The sequence below is a fragment of the Cyprinodon tularosa genome, unplaced genomic scaffold (genome assembly GCF_016077235.1).
Source record: "Cyprinodon tularosa strain WSP-4 unplaced genomic scaffold, ASM1607723v1 ctg110, whole genome shotgun sequence".
NCBI classification, from domain to species: Eukaryota; Metazoa; Chordata; class Actinopteri; order Cyprinodontiformes; family Cyprinodontidae; genus Cyprinodon; species Cyprinodon tularosa.
In genome coordinates this window covers 679,028-702,998 of record NW_024037894.1, presented here as the reverse complement: position 1 = coordinate 702,998, position 23,971 = coordinate 679,028, and the positions used below count along the sequence as shown (strand labels likewise).

The window sequence follows — 23,971 nt, the reverse complement described above, 5'->3', positions numbered from 1 at the left end:
AAAGTCATATTTTGATTTGGGTTTTACTTTTTAAACCGATTTCAATGCTGTTAATTAGACACTAAACATAATTTCGTTATTCTTTGTTTCATCCTTTTACAGCTATACTTGTAGCTGGTGCTGCTTTCTTCCTTTCAAGGGGAAGTTCAGCAGCATCAAGCAGTATATGCGAGGCAAGCCGCACCCATGGGGGTTCAAAGTATGGGTCAGAGCTGGAATGTCTGGCATGATGCTTGATTCTGATGTTTACCAGGGCAGCAAGAATGGAATACGCGTCAAATCTGAACTTGGATTGTCAGGGGATGTTGAACTGAGGCTTGCCTCCACACTTCCAAAGGGTCAGAAATGACAGGATCTACGCAGACAAATACTTCACCTCTGTTCCACTGGGAGTGAAGCTCCTTGAGCATTGAATCCATTATGTGGGTAGGTGCAGGAAGAAACCATCCTCAGATGATTGGAGTCCAAATTGTCCCTCCAAGAAATCGTGAGCACCCCCCCCACTTGATGTGCACAAGGACCTCACAGGACATTTCCCCATGAAGGTCAAGAGAGGACAGTAAAGGGTATACGGATACCCAGTGCAGCAAGTGCCTCTGTTTTTCAGAGGACAGGAACTGTTTTTGGGACTATCATTGTAAATAAAATGTTCTCTTTGCTGGAACAAATTAAAAAAGCTGTTCATAACAAAATGACTAAGGTTATTTTTCATGTTATTCTTTTCTGGGATAAAAGCAAAACCCAGCAAATGAATCAGTAGTTCTGTGTTGTTGTTAGGACAATGTGTACCAATACAGGAAATTCTACTCCCCATTTGGCCCAATGTTACAACAATATTACAACATTTCTGTAAAAACTTACTAAATCATAATTTTTTTTTTTGAAAACACTTCCTTTTCAGCCTCAAAGGCCTCCTACGTACAATAACATCTGTGTGTGTGGTTGAATTTTTTTTTTTAACTGTTTTTTTATATTTGGGTTTTACAGGGTTAAAGCATCTTATTAATCAAGTTGGGATGGTGTGACATGGAAATTCAGAAATCCAAAACATGAGAGAATTAATAAATAAAGCCGGTTCAGATTCAGAATTTGAGTTAGTTTCCCAAAAGAATAATCATTTAAGTGGAATACATTGAGTGGGTGTCATTAAAATAGGTTGTAAAAAAAAAAAAAAAAGTTAAGATAATCTTAAAAAAGAAAATGGTAAAAAAAAAAAAAAAAAAAAAAAAGTTTATGAATTTTTACTGGGTGAACTGATTAATCCAGGTGTGGCTGACCTCAGTAACCATGGATACATTGGCCAGACAAACCTGGATTAATCAGTTCATCCAGTTTAAAAAGACATGAAATAAAAGCTGCCTTAAGTTCAGGAAGTGGTGGAGTTCTGCATAGAGCCCATTGTTTAAATCTTTAAAATAATTATTGCATCAATAGTTTTGGCATTATTTCATTTGGTTAAATATTTAAAAGACAATTTCAACTGGACCCTCTGAGTATTATACAACAGATATATACGTACCAAGTATCGGCATCGGTTCAATGTCGCTGATACCAGCCTGTATTTTACTCAGTATTGGATCAGAAAAAAAACATGGTGTGATCATCGCTACTTATTGATAATCAGTAATTGATATTTCACAATTAAGTAGTGCTTTTGAGCAGGTTCTTTATTGTTATTTTTTAAATTGCTCCTATAATAAATTAATATAAAAACAATGTTATCCTGTAATGAAACTTTGACAAATATTTTTTATCAAAGGAAAACTCTGATCATATTCAGAATTCAAACTTCTGAAAGTACTTTAAATATTAAATTATTACATGCTGTTCAATAGATGTTTTAATTAAGAGTAATTTTCATTTGAATTTGCTTTACTGGAGACATCCATGTTTGTCAAAGAACATTACTGCCACTTGCCGCTTTGTGACGTCTTGTTGCGGGAATCGGCTGTTTAGCAAGTCCCAATGCTGTATCTGGTGTTTGTCACAACGTGCTATATTCCAAGTCATCTTGAAAACATTCTTCTTCGAAATGTTGGCTACATATTAATTTTTTTTTTTTCTCTGGCGATAATTTCGATGGCAAATCCTCCCTCTTAAATTGGCAATCCAATGACAAATCCGTCCGTGGAGGATCATGAATCGGAAAGGTGTAATAATTCTTTCCTCACTTTTAACCAATGTATTACAACATCCAACTGACATTCACACGGGCATTGTCAGTTTAACTATGGCATTCTGGAATTTCAATGGTGAAGTCCTCTTTAAATCTTCAATAATTGTTGATTGCAGATGTGTCTAGTAGTGTGTGTGTATGTGTCCCATCGATTATGCTTGTAAAGCAGGGAGAATGACGCTAGGCTTACCGCACCGTGACATCACTGTCGGAAGCTGTCAGGAGTGAGGTGTTACTCATTCATTAAATTACCGCAAACGTATTAGTTTTAGGTATAGATAACGATCCATTGATTATTCCTTGCTGACCGGACTCTTCCTTCAAGAAATGGTATTAAGAGTAACTTCTGAGTTTTCTCAGAATTTATTTTAATTTCTTTTAAATTTATTAAAAAAATGTGATCTGCAAAATGCAAGTTGAAAAAAAGCTATAAAACTGAAAATAAATTGAGAAAACGGTACTCAAACCATCCCCCCCCCTTCTTGAAAATGTCCGTTTTATATCTGAATCACATTTTTTTCCAATTTGAACAATAATGGAACAAAATTCACCCCATAAGTGTTTTTCAGTAACCCTGCAGTTATTTGCAGCTTTCTTCATTTTATCAGCAGATGGCCCATTTTTTTACTCGGAACATTTGTAATCAGTTTAAATTGAGTGTTTATAAAGGAATTCTTTTTTTTTTTTTTTTCATGATGCACAGTGATGCTGTAGAAGTCTTTTTGTTTTTGCTTGTGGGACACATGAATTTCATTAGTTTTGATAAGTGTAAATTTATTCTTTCATTTATTACAATTCCAGACAGAAATGTTAAATCTACTATACATAATAGACTCTCCTGCATAAATTCTCACAATAATTGCACAACATCATCAGTATGATCCAACGGCAGACGGTCAGATTCTGGAAAAGCTGATCTGGGACGACGTATATCATTTAGGACTGGTTACCACAAAGGAAAAATATTGCCAACTATAAAAAAAAACAAAAACAAAACAGAAGCATTTATCCAACAGAAATAAATATTTCAAGTCATTGTAGATTAAATACACGTCTTGATAAATCACTAACGAAAGATCAAAGCCAAAAAGTAAAAAGCAAAACCAAAAAATATAGTGTTCAAAGCAAAACCGATGCCAAAGGAGCCCACATCTTCGACTTTTTACCCTAAGAAAGGCAAATGTTCCTCTATCCACAGTTTTGTTGGGTTTTAGGTGAAAACTACAAAAAAAAAAAAGCAAACAAATACTCTATGAAACTTTATTTGTCCTCCTCATGGATGGAAAAAAACAACCAGCAGGACTGTGAACCACGCTTGTGCTGCTTTCTAACCATGTAGTGTGTTTTTAAACATACGTGCTTAGAAAAGGTCTGAAATACAGGCATCATCATGATGAGAGCAGGACTTTAGCTGCATCACATGTGTACAGATGGACTATAGAGGAACCAAACCAATGATGATGGTTAAAAGCCAACAATCTTCAGCTTCTCTCCCCAGTTCAATCACTTCATAAAAAAAGGTCTGTTCAGGATTAAAAGCAAACAGGATTCACACCCTCTGGGCTTAAAGCAAAGCTCTCCTGTTAAAAGCACCAGACATTCGATGTCCGTGTAGTTTGAAAAGAGTCCAGGATGTGGTGACCTGACAGATTTATCTTTGACAATCTGCTTAGAAATGAGTGAAAACAGAACGAACTCCGGCTGCTGCTCCATTTCTCGTCAGTTACAGAGCGCTGCTCAGTCTGGGAGCGTCTGGATGGAGGAGCGGGGCGGCGGCAGTGCCACGGCATAGTGTTCTTAGTCAGGCTAATGGGACACAGGGGAAGGGGTGTAGTGAAGAGGGGACATGTACAGAGAAGTGGCGGCGGGGATAGCTGAGCCCTCTAGCAGGAGCAGCCTCCTTCGCTGACGGGCTGCTCAGGAGGTTTCTCCAGCTTTATGTCGATCACTGCAGGATTGAGGGGTTAAGGAATACAGACCAAAACAAAGAACAAAACATACATGCTTCCAGAGACCATCAAAGCCATTCTAACGGTTTAAGCAGCTAAGACGGGGGCCACTAGGGGCCAGGGCCACTGTATAGAGCCACCAATGCTTCTACTTCTAATTATGAGACATTATTTTCTAGATTAAAATATGACCTGATTGTTTTCATAAAAGGATTTGTTTATGTGGACAAGATGAACTGCTCTGTTTGTTGTGGTGCACAGAAGAAACTGGTAAAGTGCAGAGAAAATATTTTGCTTTGCTTGTAAATTATTTTGAAACAGTATTTAGTTAATTCCTCCAGAAGGTCCTTTTAGTTTTCTCCGGCAGGAAGCACAGCGGTGGAAGAATGTGGTTCTACACGTCAGCTTTTGTGTTGCTCTGGGTTCTGGTGATCAGAACGGCTTGAAAACTGTTTCCACCTTCTGCAATGTAGAATTAGTTTACTGCAGGATGTTCTTCCAGGCGCAAAAACCACATAATGCAAACCATCCCTTAGCCAATGCAGAAGATGCCGAAAAAGATGGCAAAAGATTGCTTTGGCAGAATTCAAATGAGTGATGTGAATCTATATCAATCTAGATGAATTCCAAGATTAGTGAGATTAACCTAGATTAAAAAAAACGATCTATGCCCACCACTAGTACAAAGATATATAGTACTTTGATTTCCTAGTTGTGAACAGTTTCCAGACTTTTACTGAAGTACTTTTCCTATCAGTAACCTTCACTTTTACCAAAGTAATTTTATGTTGAGGTATTTTATTTGTTTCATTAAGTACTTTACACATCTCTGAATATGCTGTAAAAATGCACTATGGACATTTATCCTTGTACGTGTGTCACAAAAACACAGCTCCCCTCGGAACCAAGTTACTAACTCAGTTACTTTATTTCGAGAGGTAACCAGTTCCTTTTTTAAGCAGCATTCCCAATTGATTGTAACTCCTTCTTTTCTATGAACATATGATTTAATACGAGGCGACATCATAGAGCAGGCAGACCTCCTCAGTCCACTGTAGATTATGCAGAGTGCACAAAGGATACTGTCCTCTCTGTTCTTGTCCTGCGTGGCATCCATGCCAGGGAGGGCAGCCGCCACGCGGCGGAAAAGCTGCAGAGACGAGAGGATGAATGTGGTCAGGAATATTTTAGCACAGACCAACTAGTCAAAACAAGCATGCAGGCTGCGTCTGAGTTCACCTCAAGCTTGCACAACAGGAACACACCCAGCAGAGCTTTTTTCTTTATTTCCAATCTGACTGTGATTCATGAGCTTCTCTGGGAGCTTCTGCATGAACATGCATCTGATAAGTAAGCAGGCCTGAAGAAAAAGACGTAACTAGTGCACTTTTCTGGTGTAACTGATAGCCGGGCCTCATCATGATGCACAACATGCATGTCTAAAATAAACTGCATGAAATGAAAAATGCCCATGACGAACTTTTCACAGCAACAAATAAAAGCATTACTGCAAAGATAAAGAAGCCACTCATTGGTTTGCAAACTCTGACCCGTCCTGCAGACTTTGGATCAAACTGGCCAAATGATTCCCTTCACCGACCAGGACAGAGCTTGGAAAGCAAATTCAAGCTCCTCGTCAGGAACGAATGCCTAAAGCACGTTTGCACACATGCATGTGGAGAAACGGGCGCGCGCATCCTATACCTGTTTGACATTGTAGCCTGTCTTTGCACTCGTTTCAATAAACAGAACATTCATCTCTTTCGCTCTCTGTTCTCCTTCCTCTGTAGTAATCTGTCTGTGAGTCCCCACCGACACCGAACCCCACCGTGACGCGCATCACAGACATCAAAACAGACAAGGAAAAACAAACATGGATTGTGAATACATTGCAATGAAATAAAAAGCCGTGCTCCTCCCTGCTGCTGCTGCCGCCGTCGCTCACCACCAAAAGCCTCCCACTGCAGCCCTCTGATTTGAGGCAGCAGTTCAAAGCTGGATCAGTGTAGACGGAGCACAGAATGGGTTTTAGTGGGATTGGATGTGGCAGACACAAAGGGGAACATCTTTATAGAACGGATGGGTTTCAGTATTCGGGAGCTCCCACCACTCTGACAGGGCAAAGTAAGATGAAACCGAAACCTAACGACTGTCCTGGTTGTGGACTCAGAGGTTCTTTAGGGAACCAGCATCATGAAGATCGAGGAGCCCAGCAGGCAGCGAGAGGCGGTCAAAGCAGATCCATTAGGTTCTCCTACATCAACCTTCAGCTGGGAAATTGGCAACAAGAAAGCGCCATTTGTATGGGCTCGTTTTTTTCTCATTATGCTGGGGAAAAAAAATGTTTTGTAAAAAAATGTGATAAAAAAAAAACTGCTTTGGGTGCAACTTTTCTGTTTTCTTAGACTTTCACATAATTTATTTTCAATTTTTCTTTTTTCACATTTTCAGTTTTGAGTTTTAGGATTCATATTCTTCTCAAATTACCTTTAACATTTTCTTTACTTCTGTGGGCGGGCTTTCCACTGAAATAAAGACTAATTTCTATAGGCCAAAAACGAGTGTTTGGCTTAAATCAAATCTGAAAAATTTAAAGGTATAGTAGAGGATGTTCTTTTTCCAGGTGGATCATCAAAATAAGTGGTCCTCCTAACTGTCAGTCATTCTGATGATATGTTTACATAAGGCCGTCCTACGTGCTCATCCCCATTTCCACTTACTGGTGGTGAGTCTGACAGAGTGGAAAAATTGCAAATGTCCTTTTAAAAAGTAAGCTTGTATGAGCGACGCAAACAGCAACTTTTAAACAGAGCGTACACAATGACAAATGAGCTCGTGCACGATCTCTCGCTCATTTAATAGGCGTTCCCTATCAGGAGCGGGTACAATATGGAACAAAGCGGGTACAATATGGAATATGGAACAAAATTGATTCCATACATTTGTAGTTTAATTTTAAAGTTTCGCAGTCAGGCTTATTTGTGGCTACAGAAAAAGACCAAAAACTATTTGATTCCGTTAAAATATGGCTCTAAACACCAAATATCCATCCTGACAGAGTTTAGTCCCTTTTGAGCTTGAATAGTTTCAGCACAAGGCACAATGTGCAGACACAAACAGATGTGGTGCCATATGCTGGAAGTACCACAAAACTACCAGAGGGAGGCAGTACGAAGCTACCTTTTTATGGCTATCTTGCTAAACCAAGCAGATATTTAATTTTTAACAAGCTACTTAAATTATTTTTAAAATAAAATCTGTGTCAACAATTGCTTTTAGAGCTCACTGCTGTAAGCCATTTGTGGAGCAGCATTCAATCATGAGTGCCCTCTGCAGCCACTTTATTGAACTGCATGGGGAGTGGTGGCCTAGTGGTTAGGGAAAAGGGGTGATACTGACACAAGCAGCGGTGTTTACATTTGTTTTAAAGAACATTCTTTCATATTCCTGCAGTCTTTGATGACTTTCAAACCAAAAAGATCCATCCATCCATCCTGACTGAGCCAATACTGACCAAGACCAGTTGAATAAAACCACATAAAGGATTTCTCACATCTGTATTAATAAAAATTTTAAAATCCAATTAGACTTTTCCTTCCGCTTCACATTTATGCATAGCTTTGAATTGTATACCCCTAAAATATTCGGAAGTTTAAGGTTTTCATCTAAAAACACTAAAGATGCTAAATATATTCCAGTAAAGAGGGTCAGAGAAAAAGATGGGCTGGGAGATATCCGCCCATTTGGGAGTATCTAAAACCTTTTCCTTTCGCTCTCTTTTTGCTCTGCAGAGGGAAACTTTTGGTGGAGAAGCTCAGGCTTGAGAACCGACAGCAGGACTTCAGAGCACGGCTCAGACACACCCTTACCTGCTTCACGTTGTAGCCTGCTTTTGCACTAGTCTCTATAAACATTACATTTAGTTCTTTGGCTTTCCGTTCACCCTCCTCAATAGATACTTGCCTGTGGTAGATAAGTAGGTTAAAAGATGCACAGCCAGGGAGAAGACAATACAAGTTTTTATCATGAACAGACAAAACATTAAAAACAAAATCATCCATCCGTATCAGATATGTGGAAAAAAAAGAGAAAGTCGGTTATTTGCTTATGGAGTGATTTTTGTTCCATTATTGTTGCAACTGAAAAATATATTTGTTTTATGCAATTCCCGACTTGAGAGCTATAGTATGACGGACCACCGATAAGAGGCGAGGAACCGTGGTAGCGTGATGTGTAAATCGTCATAAGAACCGAGCTCAGCTTGGTTAACTGATCCAAGCTTGTGCCGAACTCAGAACAGATCGGTTTCAGAGGGGTATTGGAAATGGGGCATATGGGCCACCCTGGACAGGTCACTACGGCAACAGACTGTATACGGAAAAAATACAATCTAAAATGAAAAAAATTAAATGCAAAGTCATTCAAAAACCCTTTTGGACCTTTTTAAAGCATTATTTTCATGGATTTCCTTTTTTCCCCTCAAATTTTCATTTAAAAAAAATGGTGGCGCCCCCAAGTTTCAGGAACTTCTGTGCCTGGATACTGTCCTCCACCGAGATTTCAATGAGAGAGCCTCAGTCTCGGCATCATCTCAGGTCGCACCATACTCTTTTGGTGCCATTTATTGTTAATAAGATAAGAAGAAGTTTGTGTTCTGAACAGGAGAAGAGATCTGTGGATAGCAAAGCTGTACGTGCCGAAAAGCCTGCGACATGAGTCAGGTAACTGTAACTAGACGATTACATGTGCTCTTTGTTTTTAAAATACATTTTTTTGTCTCTCTATTTCAGATCGAGTTTCATTAATTGCATTCTATTTTAGCTTGTCTTAGAGATCAAATTCTCTTAACTTCAAATCCAACACAAACACTCGCTCTTGAAAATGTAAATGTTTAGCAAACCAACAGAAATGCATCGTCACTCCTCATTCCAGAGGAAAGCCTAATCTGGGAAATGCAATTTTAAGAGTGGAATTTGTAAACCTTTCTCTAAAAAGAAAAGGAAAAAAAAATCATTGAAAAAATAAAACTTGGAAAAAATGTAGAGAATAGACAAAATAAAATGTAAGAAAATACATTTGAAAAAAATAAAATAGTCTTTTAAAAATCTGAAAAACAAGTGAAGTTCCTCCCAAAGGCTTTATGTTTTTTTTTGTTTTTTTTTCTTCTTTCATTTCTGGACTGGATATTTTTCAAATTTTAAATTTACCAAACATGTTTCTGCTTGCATCAATAATGGAACAGATTTCACTCTGTATACTTGAATATCCATGAGGAGAAAATGTTGCCTCTGATGCAGCGCAGCTTTGATTAAAGGCTATGCTGTAAAAAACAAAACAAAAACAGCAGAACAGATTGACAACCAACCTTTTGTCTGCAAGGTCTGTCTTGTTTCCCACCAACATGATGATGACATCACTTCCCCTCTCTGTTCTGACATCATCAATCCACTTTGTAGTTTGTTGGAAAGAGTTGACATCTGAATAAAAACAAAACTGTTCAGAGAAAAACCTTTTCTTTTTAGGAAAAGAAAAATTTGCAAATTCATCCGTTTTTTTCTTTTTTTTTTCCCTCCAAGGAAATTAAACAGAACTTCAGTATAATTCATCAGCCAACCGAACATCACCTACTTGTAATGTCGTAGACGACGACAGCAGCGGCGGAGTCTCTGATGTAACTCGGGATCAAGCTGCGAAATCGCTCCTGTCCTGCCGTGTCCCACAACTGTAACCTGATCTGTTGGCCAGGGAGAGGATGGGACGGGAAATAATAGAGCAAGAAAAGAAAAAGAAATAAAGAGAGAACGGAAATAAAAAAGAAAACAGATAAATGAGCTATGGCAATATGGCCAAAACAAAGAGAAAGAAAATGAAGACAGACAGATGGAGGGGGGGAAATAAAAATAGACACTGGGTGTAGGGAATGCAAGGAGAGAGCAAGTTGTCTGGGCCTGGAGGGAAAGAAACAAACAACCTTCCACTTATCGTTGTCCCTCTACTCCTGATCAAGTAAGGTCTTTTTATTTCAAAAATGGGATGGGAGACAGGTGGGGGGTAGGAAGGAGACGAAGAATACTTAAGTTGAAGGAGGAAGCGTTCAGTGAAAATATGGAGTATCCGGAGGATAAAGTGTCCCTTTTACGACGTTAGCAAGGCATAAAAAAAATGTGTTAATTATACAACCCCCCACCCCCAACGGCATTACCCCACCACAGGAGAATCCTTCACCCTCTGCTGCTCTGAAAATAAACCTACCGTTCTGTCTTCCAGATACATGGTTTTGGAGAGGAAATCTATTCCTATTGTGGCCTGAAAAAAAAAAGGAGAAATGGTGAAATAATCCACACCCTTAGCAACTAATGGTGATGAGAAACTGCTCTTACTCACTTGGTATGTGTTGTCAAAGCTGTCATACATGAACCTGGTGATCAATGACGTCTTCCCCACTGATAAACAGAAAAAAAAAACAAAAAACTATTAGTTCAAGCTGGAAGTTATTCAGCAAAGTAGCGACCTTTCCAATACAGATTAAAAACATTCTGGAACGAGATCAATAAATATAACAGAGGAGACCTAAAACTGAACAAATACCATTTAAGGAGACATAAAACAAGTCTAATTTCAAGCAATTCACAATTTAAAACTTTAAGTTGAATGTCTGATCTGATCCCTTTAATTTATTATCATAAAACATGTCCTTTACTTATAATGGAAACAATAATGGAAGAAAATTCACTCCATATAAAGTTGTTGAAGTCATTGTTATTTTTTTCTGTTGCACAAATTGACTCAGATTCAGTTTACTGAGTTTATGAACCAAAGTTTGTACATTCTGCTAATTAAATTTGCACGGATCATGTTTAGTTTTTATTTTCATTGATATCAAAGTACCTCTGTTGGTTTCCTAAGCACCAGATGTAACACTCAACATGCGTGTTATTCATAAAGCCTGTTAGCGGTATTTAAACTGAGACTAGGGTGAAGTTAATTAGCGTCACTCTTTTATAAGGGGTTAACTCCTCAAGCACAGAACCAAAAGTATGTCTGATCCGCTGTCATATTAGGGCTGGGCGATATAGAAAAAAAGCTTATAGATAAAAAAAAATGCATATTGATCGATATCGATAATTATTGAAAAGATTTGAAACCATATTTTATGTGCAGCTCTGCCTGGATTTTTTATGATATTGCTAAATTATTTAATTTTAATAAAGAACACAAACACAGACTTCCAATTAAATATTTATTTAACCAACTTTATTAACCATAACAATTGTTTTAAAGAAAAATAACTTAAGAGACCTGAGTTATGTTACTAAATACTGACAAAGAATAAACTAAAGTGACCAGAAATAAATATAACAAATAAATAAATAGAATACCCTATTTGGGTGGGAATAGTACACCACCAGCTTGTGGTAATTAAAAGATTGTAGGACTAGGCTACCATGTAAACTCCACTCAACAAGAACAAAAACCCAAACAAAAATCAACTCATCCTTTAGCCTAGCATTTCTATGGGGTATTTTTTCTCACCCCTATTCTTCTAGAGGTGCTGCTGGCACCTTGTTATGGTTCAGCTTAGTTTCCTGTTTTAACCTGAGTTATTACTTTGAAGTTGCTTGCCCCTCAGCATTTTTCTCTCAATTGTTAGAACTACGTGGGAAACTGCCCAGAACTGAAAAAAAAAAAAAAAAAAAAAAAAAAATATATATATATATATATATATATATAGGCCGGGGCCTACACAGCTCGTACTCCTGCGGGTGTGAGCGGCTGAGATGATAAAAAAAAAAAAAAGTTGGTTGTGTTATCAGACTTAATTTTCACTGGTTCCCGACACATTTTACAGATGACTGTGGTTTGTTTTTTGTCCGACTTGCCATGACCGAAATACTGCCAAACTGGCGAACTACAAAAACCCTTCTTTGGAACAATTTCCTCCGCCTCTCCTTGCTGTGACATCTTCATGTGCTCTGTGTTGTGCTTTGAGAGGGCGGCGCTTTGTGATGCCGTGCCTGGGTCCGCGATTGCGATTGGTTGGGAGCAAGTAGTGACTACCATAAACCTACATGCTAGGCTACAATGAGAAGGAAGGGAAACAACATTTTTTTTTTAATCGAACTTTTATCGACCCTCTTTTTTTCTATTGCGCCACACGTCTATCAATTATATCGTTATTGAATTATCGCCCAGCCCTATGTCATATCTTGTTTTAGCTAAGACTGCCGTGAATCTGCGTTCTGGGTCACATGACTAATTCAGAGATGATTCGTCACTATAAAGTTACAGAGAAGAGTTTTGAGGAATGAATGTGATCATCGATACAAACCAAGATCTGAATATTGACTAATCACTGAATACATGTTAAAATAATAATAGTTGGGTCAAAATATAAGCATGGTTGCTTTAAAAATACAGGTATCTTTGGTAATGTTACTGTAAAAAGGGAAATTGGTATAGTTAATTATATAGACTTTATTTTTTTAGGAAATTAATGTTCTCAGGAGATTTTTTTTAATTATTATATTGATGAAAAAGTATCTGTTACCTTTAAACACCAGCAGACTATTTTTAGCTCATCTGGAGTGAAGTTTGCCTCATTTCAAAGCAGCTGTTGTGGCCGTCATGCTGAAAACCTGCTTCTGGGACTGAACTGTAATAACTACAGCACCTGGTCCTCCTTTGTGCTGCTTTAAGCAAAAAAACTTTGGAACGACAGCCACACATTCACATTTATTTAGAAAAACAGCGGCAGATAACAGTAAGATCACACCCTCTCACATTCCTGATCTAGAGGTTTAAGTATGAGAATGTGTTTTTCAACAACTGGACGGATGAAGCCTCCCTGAGCTTTGGTGCCCGGCTGTAGACTGCGCTCTGTGCAGAGCTCTGGTTTCAGTATCAGATACTTTGGGCATCAAGTGACAGAGACATGACTTAAGTCAACACAGCTGGTTCTAAGGCTGCAAAGACAGGCTGATGAACAAACGGCATTCGTCTCCATCTGATGAAACCATGTTCCGCATGGAGGTAAACGCATCCAGTGATAAGAAACTCATTCACTTTTCTTTTTATTTGTACCAATAATAAAAGCAATCGTTCAATTAGGTAGGTTAGTGTAGTTTTTAATACAGAATGGACAGTTATTATGAGTTAATACAGTCAAACTATGCTGTTACCACTTCCTGTTTAACTCATCTCTTTAAATTATTTTATTTTTAAGTTGTTATTGAAACTTTAGACCAAATCTGGTCACTCTACACCCAGATCAAAAGCAATAGCTTGATATTCACCACCAGACAACTACAGATCAGGCTCAATACTGAAAAATGAAAAAAAAAAAAATCAGCTCATTTAGAATCTGAATTAAAATATAATTTAGAAAATGTGGCACTGAAAAGGCGTGGGAGATTTAAATATGTTTTAATCCTTTACTGAAGAAGATAAAATGTGACTTTTTTTTAGTATTTGTTCTGCTGATCATAGGATAAGTGCTCATTTTGATTCATGGCCATTTAACTGATTTTTTTATTAAAATATATTCCTTTACAGAGATACATGGAAAAACAAAGGATTAAAAAAAAAAAACAAACAAAAAAAAAATTTATCAGGCAATGAATAGCCACCTACTGGGATTATTTATCTAAAATCAGTCTGACTGAATATAGTTTCCATTAGACCTCAGCCTATGGAAACATTTATTTACTATTCTAATAATAAACATAAGCTTGTTGATTAGTAGTGATGTTATGAGATGACCCGAGGTTTCGAGGTGTGTGTCGAGTAGTTGACAGGCATTTAAACAGCCTTTGTGTTCAGTCAAGATGTGGGAGTTCGTAGGAGATTTGTGGTCAGTTGGATAGAGTTTGGATCTATTCTAAGAATAGAATTGCTGGAAAAACAACCAATCTAGTTGGTTAAAACTAGATTAGCTCAAACAATATAATCTGAATTTGAACAACCCACTGGTTTCACTTGTGTTATTAGTTTTTTTATACTGTTGCTTTCTGGGGATGACAGTACAGGTGTGCTGTCCTCTGTAAGAAATTTTCCATCTAATTAAAGGTTGTGGGTTCAAGTCTTAGTATGAACCTTAGAAAGTTGCTGTAGTACTTAACCAGTATTTCGGCCAAAGTGACCAATTTGTATTAGTTAGTCCTTAAACATAGAAATTAGATTGGTTGGTTTAACTAAAAGATTGGTTGAACACGTAACTTCCAACCCGATTAAAACCAAAAACTGTAGAAAAACTATTATATTTGAAGAAAAATTATTAACACCTTACATTCTGCTCATCGTTGCCCAATTTGCACAAGCACTTTCACTACTGTCTGCTTGAGCTTTTTTCAGTAAAATTACAGAAAGACACTGCTCCTTAAAATATTATCCTGTTCTAAGACATTTTAATCACAAAAAAACTTACAAATGATTTTATAATACACACCAATCATTAACAATTCAAGGGAATCTAAATGGAGAAGAAAGAACAAGAAAAACAATTGCAAAAAAATCACAGATTATATAGCTAACTATAGTAATGCAGTCCACCACTAGGGGCAAACATGCTCACATGAAGCTTCATGAACTGCTGGGATCGTTTAAGGAATTAGGCAAAACTCATGATGTTTCATCTCACCACAAATATTGATTAACAATGCTTATTTATGAGCCCAAAACTAGCATGAGAGAAGTATGCTGCGTTATGGACAGCATGGAAACGGGTCTCCTATATCTACCATTGGAAATAAAGCCCCTCATTCCCTTCATCAATGTAGCCTGAGCTGCACTGGTCCTGGAAATGCCTCAAGGATAGAAGAACTGTAAAAACAATCAGAGTTCACGGACTTTAACCCACGCTGATTATTTCAACCTACTAACACACCAATCTAAGAAATAAACAGCTAATAAAGTTAGCACCCAAACGTTAACTGTTGTTTTAGCTAACTAACAAGTTTCCCACCGATTTACAGCTGCCCTAAAAGTGACGGGGTGTCAGAGGAAGCTAATTAGTGGATACGTCAGTTTCCTCATATCTAGAAGGGAGTGGGAAGCAGCCAGCGTGGACAAACACACGGCATCAACAGTGTCGCAACGCTTCCAAAGTGCCAACACAGTGTAAAGATATGCGGCTAATGTTAGCCGGCTAGCAGCTCCGCGTCAACCTCCGAAACAAGCCGTTAAAGTCGGATACATGTCCTACAGAAATCAGGTCCGACTGTATTTCATTCAGCCATGACATCATGTATTAAAACTCACCACTCTGTTCCCCGAGAAAGACCAGTTTGAATTTTCTTAAAGGGTTTCCGAAGTCTCCGGCCGCAGACATGTCTGAATCTAACGCTTCTCTCTCAGCTTCCTCAGCAGCGGCTCTTAAAGCTCCACTATCCGCAGCCTTGTCCTGCTTTCCCCGCACGTGCAGATGAAGAGTCGGTGATTCTCGATGCTCCGGAGCTTCTCCTTTCAGCTTTAACACTTGTTGGATAATTCAGTCACTCCTGCGGCCAAGTTATTATCACTACAGTGTCTCTACTCCTACCGACCGAGCAGCTAGCATTCTAGATAACTTCTTCCTCCTTAGGAACAAAGTGAACATTGTTCGAGTGGCAGCCACACTGCCCCTAGTGGTGGAAACGTTAAACTAATAGTTGTTTAACAGACAAAAATCCTCCAGTTTAGAAGAAAAACTGGGAATTTAACCCGAAAAAGCACAAGCTGGATTTTTTTCATGACGTATCGATAAATATTTGGCTGAAACCTGAAACACAGGAGATCTTAGACATGTTATATTTGATCATGGCCACAAGGGGGCAGTATTACACCACAGCTTAGATTTTACATACAAAGCAATTTCTCTGATAATCCAATCATGAGTTCTGTGGAAACCTGCTCTGTTAAAGTCCCTCATAACTATTAGAGGACATAATATTTACAGTGAGTTAGGTGAGCTCTTTTTAGACACGTGTCTTTTTTTAACTGCATTTTCATATTTGTTATGTTTATCCAGAACTTGGCCCTTAACATTTTTAAAGTTGTATTGCTGGTGAAGATTCTCAGTCACCCAAGTCATAGTAATTCCAAATAATAAATATAAAAACAATCCACTGGACTCATAAAGCCTTGATCTTAACGCTTTCTGACATTTTGAAAAGAAAAAGCTTTCTGGATGTTCATTGTATTGAAATTTTCCTGAATGTTATTTGCAGGACTCCTGGCTGCTCATGAGCTCCAGCTGATGGGTAGGAACAGTTTTTGCGATCAAAGCAGTTTAAAAGAAGACTAAGAGTATCAAACAAACGCATAATTTTGAAAGGAAAACAATATATGGGTTTCCTAATGTTTTGGATTTCAGCTCGAACCTATAATTATCCCCATAGTTTCACATGGCTGTGGCATCTGTTCATCATCATTCATGATGTTATATGACAACCAATAACTTTGGAGTATGTGGTTTAGATTCTCTGGCATCGAATTAATTTTGTTTCTATATTGTTTCAAGCATAGAACTCATTTTGTAAATGAAAATATAAAAATAGAACCCAGGAATTAAACTTTGATAAAAGAATTAATAAAAAAAACAGGTTTGCTAAGATTTTAATTTCATAATTTCTTTTTTATTTTATACATTACATTTTTTTGTTTTACAGTTTTTTTCAAATGAAATTTCTGAAATGTTCTTTTTCAGATTGAGCCTTAGCTGCATTCCTGTGAAATAGCAATTTACAGATCACATTTCCACCAGTCTGCATTGATGACATTTGGATTTGACTTGAAAATGTGATCTGTAAAATGCAATATAGAAAGAATTTGACTGAAAAGAATGAATGAAAAAAATAAATAAAATAAAGTAAGACTACATTTGAAAAAGTAAAATCTAAACATACAAACATGCCTGAGAAACCTTTTCTGATTGGTAAGTGTATTTATGGATTGTATCTTTTTATTTTTATTATTTTTATTTTTTTTTTACAAAATGTGTTTTTGGCTTGCAACAATAATAGAACAAAATGTTCCTTATATAATGGTAAATAAGTGGTGCATAATAAAATATATATATATATATTTTTTAAGTGTGTGAAATGATTTTAGGGATGCAAGGCTAATTATAGGAATGCTGGAAGAAAACATGCTACAAAATAGCTGAGCCTGGAGCAAAGGGTACCGATGTTAGCATGCAGTAAAATAAACATTAACATACAAATAGATTCAATGGCTCCAAGCCTTTTTGTGTCTATTGGGTTAGTCCAGTTAAAGTGCACACCTAAATGTGAATCACAAACTGTGGCAAACTTGAAAATTAATGTACGCAACTTTTTAAAAGATTGAACATTTTGCTTAAAACCTCAATAAGGATCCTCTGAAATTTGCTATTTTAATGTGACAAATTGATTCCTACAGAAAGCACAGCATGCATGATTTACAAGTCAATTGATGTATGAACTTCTTACCTACAAGTACGCACTCTAAATTTATGGAGGGAGTTCTGGCCTAACAGTAAGAGTGGTTGTCCCTGAACTGGAACGGCTGTGGTTTGATTCAAAGCTAAGTGCTTCATACCCAGAGTGCACTTAATATGAAGAGTGTATATAAATAAATTGAAACAGTATATGTCTGTTTGTGTGTTTGAGAGTAATGTCAACAAAAGGGTTTTTAGGACCCAGGTTAGGTGAAAAAGTGCATTATCCAACATTCAAAGCCCTTAAAATTTATTGTAATTGTACTAGAGAAGCAGCCGAGATGGCTATGAAAGCTTTTGAGGAGCTGCAAAGGTCAAAAGCTCAGGTGTGAGAATCTGTTGACCCAACTGATATCTGGCCTTTATGAAAAGGGAGATTCAGCAAAGACACATTAGCATGGAGCCAAATCAATGGAAGAAAAGACTGGGGAAATGGGCTGCCTATAACGGGAAAATCCCTGATAGCAAGCAGCCACGGCTGCAGTGGGGAATACATACTCATGTGTTAGGATGGCCCAGTTAAAGTCCAGCTCTAAATCTTACCTACAATCAGTCTGGAGATCTTTTTGATGTAAAATAACTGCCAATAAAAATAAATATGTAGATGTCTAAATTTCTAAATGAAAATCAATAATTTAAATAAATTTGGATTTGTTCCTTGTTGTTAACTCTCCCCTTTATGTGACATCTGATGTTTTATCTTGTAAAACAAGTTAGAAGTGACACAATGCAAAACTGTCCTGATCTTGGGGCTGATGAATGGCCTGATTACTCAATTCATTCACCCGCCTAGCTTCGCCCAGTTTCTTGATACCATTCATCTGATCCACCTCCTTCAGCTTCTATTTAACCAGCTCTCTAACCAGTCATCAGTGCCAGATTATTCTCGAGCCAGAGGTGAGAGTGATTAATTGTTACCTTAATGTTTCTGATTACCTGATCCTGACCCATTCTGCCTCTGGTGTTCTGAGCCTGCCTGTTCCCGTCTGATCTGTTTGCCTGAACCCTCTTTGGACTACTGCTGGATTTTGCCAAACACTTGTAGCTGCTTTATCGCCGTTGTTTTCCTCTTGGAACCTCTTTGGACTTCTTGTCTCCTGGTTCGGTATCCTGAGCATGTCCTCAGCACAGGCTTTGGCTTTGCCCATTGGATTATTCTGCCTTACTTAATCTGCTCTGATCTGATTTCCTGTATGTTTTCCATCCTCCGGGGCTACAGCATCTGGGACTCTATGAGGAGCGCCCGCCACGTTTTGTCATCAGCCGACTGGCTGGAATCGACCACCTTCTCCAGGCTCAGACTGAACTATTAAAACGAGGTTAGTGACTCTCGTTCATAATCTTCCTCCACCAGATTTAAGTCGTCACTAACTGGTGTTTCCTTTCTGCAGAGGTTCCTCTCCTAGATGCCCTAGACGCTGCTAGTGCAGACCCATTGTTTAATAAAGGCTTTTTTGAGTAATCTTACTTTCTGTCTGCCTTGAATACTGGGTTGCCTATTCTGTCCCATGACAAAAACTGCAAGTGATAAATCACACATTTACTAGTACAAATCTACAAACCTGGATGAAGCTGTTACATTCCTCACCAGTTGGTGGCAGTAATGCTCTTGTAGGTGGTTCATCAACCAGCATTAGTGCTGAGGAAGAGAAAGAAGACAAAAACAAAACCATGGATCTAACCTTCTATTTTTGTAAATCCTGTCACTAACTGATCCCAAACTGCCTCCTATGCTCTTCCCCTTTACTATCGAGTGTCCCTACCAATGAAGTCTCACTCAGCTGTGGAGGGCCTCTTCATTGGAAGTTCAGCGATACACCTTAACAAATTTCCCTGATGCAGACTTGTTATTTATGGGCTGAACTCTCGCCGTCACCACTATGTGGTTTGGGATGGCCTTTAATGCTGTGGAGCCTCTGCAGGAGCGCACATACAGTACAGGGGGTTAGTGTTTAGGGGCTGGTTTTGGGATTGTGCTTAAAATTGTTGTTTTGAGCACATGTGCAGTAAGACATTCAATCAATGGCTCTGGCTGTGTTCGCATGTCCACTCTAACCACTACATAGGGTACTATATATAGTGGTTACATTATTTTAAATGAGTGTCCAAATGTCTAGGGGATGAAAAAGTTGTGGACCCAAAATTTCCCACAATGCACCTTAAAAAGTAGTGATCATCCTTGGTCGCTAGATGAGCAGATATCTCACAAAATGCTTTGCAATAGCTCTCCTCACAAAGCAACATGGGATTTGTTTTGCGGACGAGAAAGAACAAAATGGCACCGGCACCGTGCAGGGACATGCAAAAAGTAGCGATCATCTGTCCGAATGGTAAGTTAACTAAGTTCACTATAGTCCCCACTCTACAGTATATAGACATGCAGTGATTTATGGGTTAGGGCAGCTGTTCAGAGACAGCCTCTGTTTTGTCTCCCTTCATTTCTTCTTGTTTAATGCTGTTTGGTGACCAACCTTGATGTACATAATCACCACCAAATATAAAACTACAGCTTATAGTTGTAGCCATTCAATATTTCCCAACTTTCCTTGATGAGCCCTTGGATTGTCCTTGGCTGATCCCCTAAAATTCCTCTTAAACATCAATCTTTGTACAAAAATGTTCTTTCTGTCAGGATTTGTGGATATTAAGATCTAAAGAGAAACCCCATCTCCTGGTCCAACTCTGTAACTTAGTAAAAGGTGGAGTCAGAGTAGAAAAATATGCATGCCCAGGAGAAGCAGTGCGTCACTCTAGTGTCTGGAAGTTGGAGCGGATTCTGCTGGGAGTTGGAGGAAAGTGGGCAGCTATTCGGCTGGCTGCTACTGTAATCTGGGGTTATAAATGAGTACTTGTACATTTGTAATTCATGCTTCTAAATTAGATTAATTCCTATAAATTTGTGATTTGCACTTTTAAGTTTGTGATTCAAACGTGTTATATTACGATTACTGCTTCAAAATGTTTGATTCATACATGTAAATTAGTGATTTGAAAATGGAAATTAGTGATTCATTCTTCTAATTCTGTGATCTTTACCTCTGAATTTGTGATTTGCACTCATTTATTTGTGATTCTCACTCCAAAATTTGTGATTTCTAGTTTTAAATTTGTGAATCATACTTTAAAATGTTTTATTCATACTTGAAAGTTAACAATTTATCATTTTTTTACATAAAGTTTAAGATTCATAGTGATGAATTTGTGACCTTTCTCAACTTGTGATTTGCATTTGTTAATTTTTCATTTGTACCTTTAAATTTGAAATTCGTATTCTTGTATCGTGTGTTTTCAAAGCAGTAACTTTTATTCATAATTTTAAAACTTGTATTTAACAGATAAACATTTGATGTCCTATGCCTTAGAGTGTGTTAGGATTAGACAACAAGGATCAAATACAAATCTTACATTTATTAACACACCTGTACATACGTTTCATTTATATCCATCGCAGCAAACAATCTTTACCGATGGTCTTCCTCTCATGCAAAGAAGAATATTAGAAAAGTCTTGATGAGTGAAACCCACAGGGAAAACACTGTAAATGACCCTGCAGTTGCAGCAGAGGGAGCTTCTTTAAAGTCTCCACTCATCATAGCTGAATAAAACAGATGTATATTCAGTTTCTTTTGTTTATATAATGAAAATCTATATATGATTTTCCCTTTTCTTCAAACTTGACAACCTTTGGAAGGTCAGTTTCAAATTCTTTTAGGAGCTAAGTATTACCCACATTTCTAAGTGATATGTGTCTGTGGGTACAGTATGTGCCTTTCTGCCTGCTTTAGCTCTACACTTCTAGGTCACTGAAAAGACAACATACATCTGCGCCCCTTTATTCATGAGCCATCCAGTTATTCCCGGACTGTCGACCGGCTGATGCCAGCGCTTCAGCTGCTCTGTTTGAGTGTCGACCTGTGCCAAGCGAAAGCCCTCACACCCCACCGACCCAGCTCCCCTCCCTGCTTTAGCACTCCTACACCATACGTCCTTGGTAAAGGAACGACCCCCTTCCCCCCTTCCTACCTCCCTCCGTTCAACCACAGAAGATGCTGATCTGGCACAATCTCTTTGCTGCCCCATCAAGTCCTGATCTTTATTTATTTCCCACATGTGTATGCTGCAGGGCTCCAAGGTAAAACTGTTAGATTTCCCCTTTTTATATTTAAGGGTAGACGAGATTTAGACGTCTCCAAAGCCTCCCAGGGGCATGTAATTAATCTGCTCCCTTCTGGTGTGCTGGTCTCATGTGCTGCCACTGCATCTTTCACCTCTGCAAAACTTGACACTGTCCTCCAGATGGGAAAGGATTGTTGTGACTCATGTCTTCAGAGCAGCTGCGGGACACTCCTTAAGTCCAACTATTGAGCATCCTCTGCTTACTTTGATGGCACCATATGTATCTGAGTTTACTGATAATAAAACTATGCATCTGAGGCTGTGCAGGAGGAAAACCATCACATTTCCTTCACCACCTTCACATAAATCGAATGAATGCAGCTTTCAATGTCACGGTGAAGTACTATACACGCTAATTTCTCTAGAGACGTATAGAGCTTGCGGGGGGCTTTAATGGAGGCTGCATTATTGAGAAAAAAAAAGAGAAGACAAGGAGAGAGAGAACAGAAAGGGCACGAGTACTGGGTAAGATGAAGAAAGTAACAGAAAATAAGGTATTTGGTGATTTGGTGTAGAGAAAAAAACTACACCAGATACCTTTTGCTTTGGTCCTTCTGATCTGTTGGCATCTAAAATGTTTTAAGGTAGAAAAATGGATGGCAGGGCAATACTTTTCTGTGCAACATCAGGCAAAGGAAGGCTCGGCAGCAGGCATTCTTGCAAGCATAAGGGAAGCAGCAATCAGGGTAGCAATCCAAGCACATTTACCAGAGGAGGCGAGAAGAAGGCAAGGGAGGGAGCAGATCTATGAGCAGAGAAGGTACAAAGGGAGGGGGGGGTGCATGCTCACAGAGTGTGACAGAGATAGAGCGAGAAGGCAAGGAAGGAGGCACAGGGACAGAGAGAGGAGAGCACAGAGCTCTGCGAGAGGAGATGGGGACCGGGCACTGAGGCAGAGGTAGCAGGAAGGAGCGAGGGCTGCACGCTAACGTGAGAAAAAGAGGGACAGTAGGAAGTCAGTGGAGGTGGAAGGGGAGGGGGGATGCCAGGGGATGGAGACTAGAAATAGGTTTTACAGGACAGCATTTGGTTCCTGCTTGCTGCAGCAGACATGACTCTGGGCACCGGACTGAGCCGAAATTAGCCGGGGGGACAACAAAAGGACACAGGGTCTTCGGAGGTGCTGCTTGTGCTTCAGTCCTGCTAAATGCAGCAAATCAGCTGATTTATTACTGAGGGGCTGGGTGGCAGCGTGTTTGTGAGTGGACGTGTGAGTGTCTGTGATGTGTGGCGCTCAAGGATGCGCGGAGCGACCATTCCTCCAGTCATGAAGTGACATTTAGCAGGCAGGGCTTCGTGTTCTGGTGTGGATCTGCAGTAGGAAGCAAGGAGAGAGGAAGTCCAGAGCTCACATCGAGCAGGAAGTGCGTGTGTGTTTATGGGGAGGTTAGCCAAAGTGGATCAGCTGTATGTAAGAGTGTGTTCAGGTTAGAGCAGCAAGGGTGCAGCAAAGACAAAGATACATAATGCAAGGACGAGTGCCCAGCGACATGGATGGCACAGCTGAAGTAGAAGGAGTGCCTCGGGGGTAGGGGGGGACGAGGGGGGAGAGGGAGACAGACACCAGCTCGAGGACAGGAAAGATGAAAGTGGAACAGTGAGAGGGTGATCATGGCTGTCGTACAGTGAGCTATAGCATATGCTGTAGTGCAGAGCGGGAGGGGGGGGGGAAGCATCACCGCACTGGGGAGGAGGTAGTGTTGGTAAGGGGGGTGAGGGGGGGGTGCAGTGAGTTCAGCACCCAGGAAGGGGACGCACCATAGGACAGTCCCATCAGGAGACCCCCTCACTGAGCCAGCGGCCAGAGGAGCTGGTGTTGGTTCGTCGGGTCTGACATCGGTCCTGCGAGAAAGAAGAGTCCTGTTTGTTCTGACCCCATCAGTCCATCACCATGGGAGAATGGACCATCCTGGAGAGGCTGCTGGAGGCAGCTGTCCAGCAGCACTCCACCATGATTGGAAGGTAAGACTGGGACTCGTCTGTGATGTTGGTGTTGATTAGTTGATATAAATCGGTGGTGTTTGCTTTCATGTACAGTAACCCCCCATCAGGACTTGTCCCCGTGTTCTCTCCACACAAGCTCCTCTCTTCACACTTAACATCTTCCTGCATCACTAGTTAAGGGATGATCTAATTGCACATAATCAATGGCAGGCTCTGATAAGCATTATGGTTAATGCATAAAGGTCCTTATTTGATACCACCTAATAGCCTGTC

The 23,971-nt window shown here is 39.2% G+C and overlaps 2 protein-coding genes and 1 long non-coding RNA gene across 5 annotated transcripts in view; 2 read left to right on the top strand and 1 right to left on the bottom strand.

Moving 5' to 3' along the window:
- Nucleotides 1-2,929: 2,929 nt before the first annotated feature.
- LOC119791033 (ras-related protein Rab-6A) lies at nt 2,930-15,709 on the bottom strand. 2 transcript variants are annotated; one of them, XM_038296874.1, is made up of 8 exons: nt 15,382-15,709; nt 10,510-10,568; nt 10,378-10,431; nt 9,754-9,859; nt 9,491-9,602; nt 5,830-5,923; nt 5,209-5,275; nt 2,930-4,124 (listed from the first exon to the last, which is right to left on the bottom strand). In XM_038296874.1, exons 1-8 carry the CDS (start codon nt 15,449-15,451, stop codon nt 4,060-4,062), a joined length of 627 nt encoding a protein of 208 aa, XP_038152802.1. In that variant the 5' UTR covers nt 15,452-15,709; the 3' UTR covers nt 2,930-4,059. The 2 variants fall into 2 exon arrangements, with proteins under 2 accessions (XP_038152802.1, XP_038152796.1); XM_038296868.1 differs by lacking the exon at nt 5,830-5,923 and adding an exon at nt 7,995-8,088 and having other exon boundaries at nt 15,382-15,706.
- LOC119791044 lies at nt 12,986-19,045 on the top strand. Its single transcript, XR_005281802.1, has 3 exons — nt 12,986-13,155; nt 18,798-18,897; nt 18,970-19,045. It is a non-coding gene; the product is annotated as an uncharacterized LOC119791044 (long non-coding RNA).
- A 3,488-nt stretch (nt 19,046-22,533) lies between these two features.
- Nucleotides 22,534-23,971, top strand: part of LOC119791003 (gap junction delta-2 protein-like) — a 28,892-nt gene continuing 27,454 nt past the window's right edge. Inside the window, exon 1 of one of the 2 annotated variants that reach the window (XM_038296800.1) lies at nt 22,534-23,716. In XM_038296800.1, coding sequence (XP_038152728.1) covers nt 23,646-23,716 — 71 coding nt within the window. In that variant the 5' untranslated portion in view covers nt 22,534-23,645. The remainder of the gene's footprint in view (nt 23,717-23,971) is intronic. The other variant, XM_038296808.1, reaches the window with a different exon arrangement.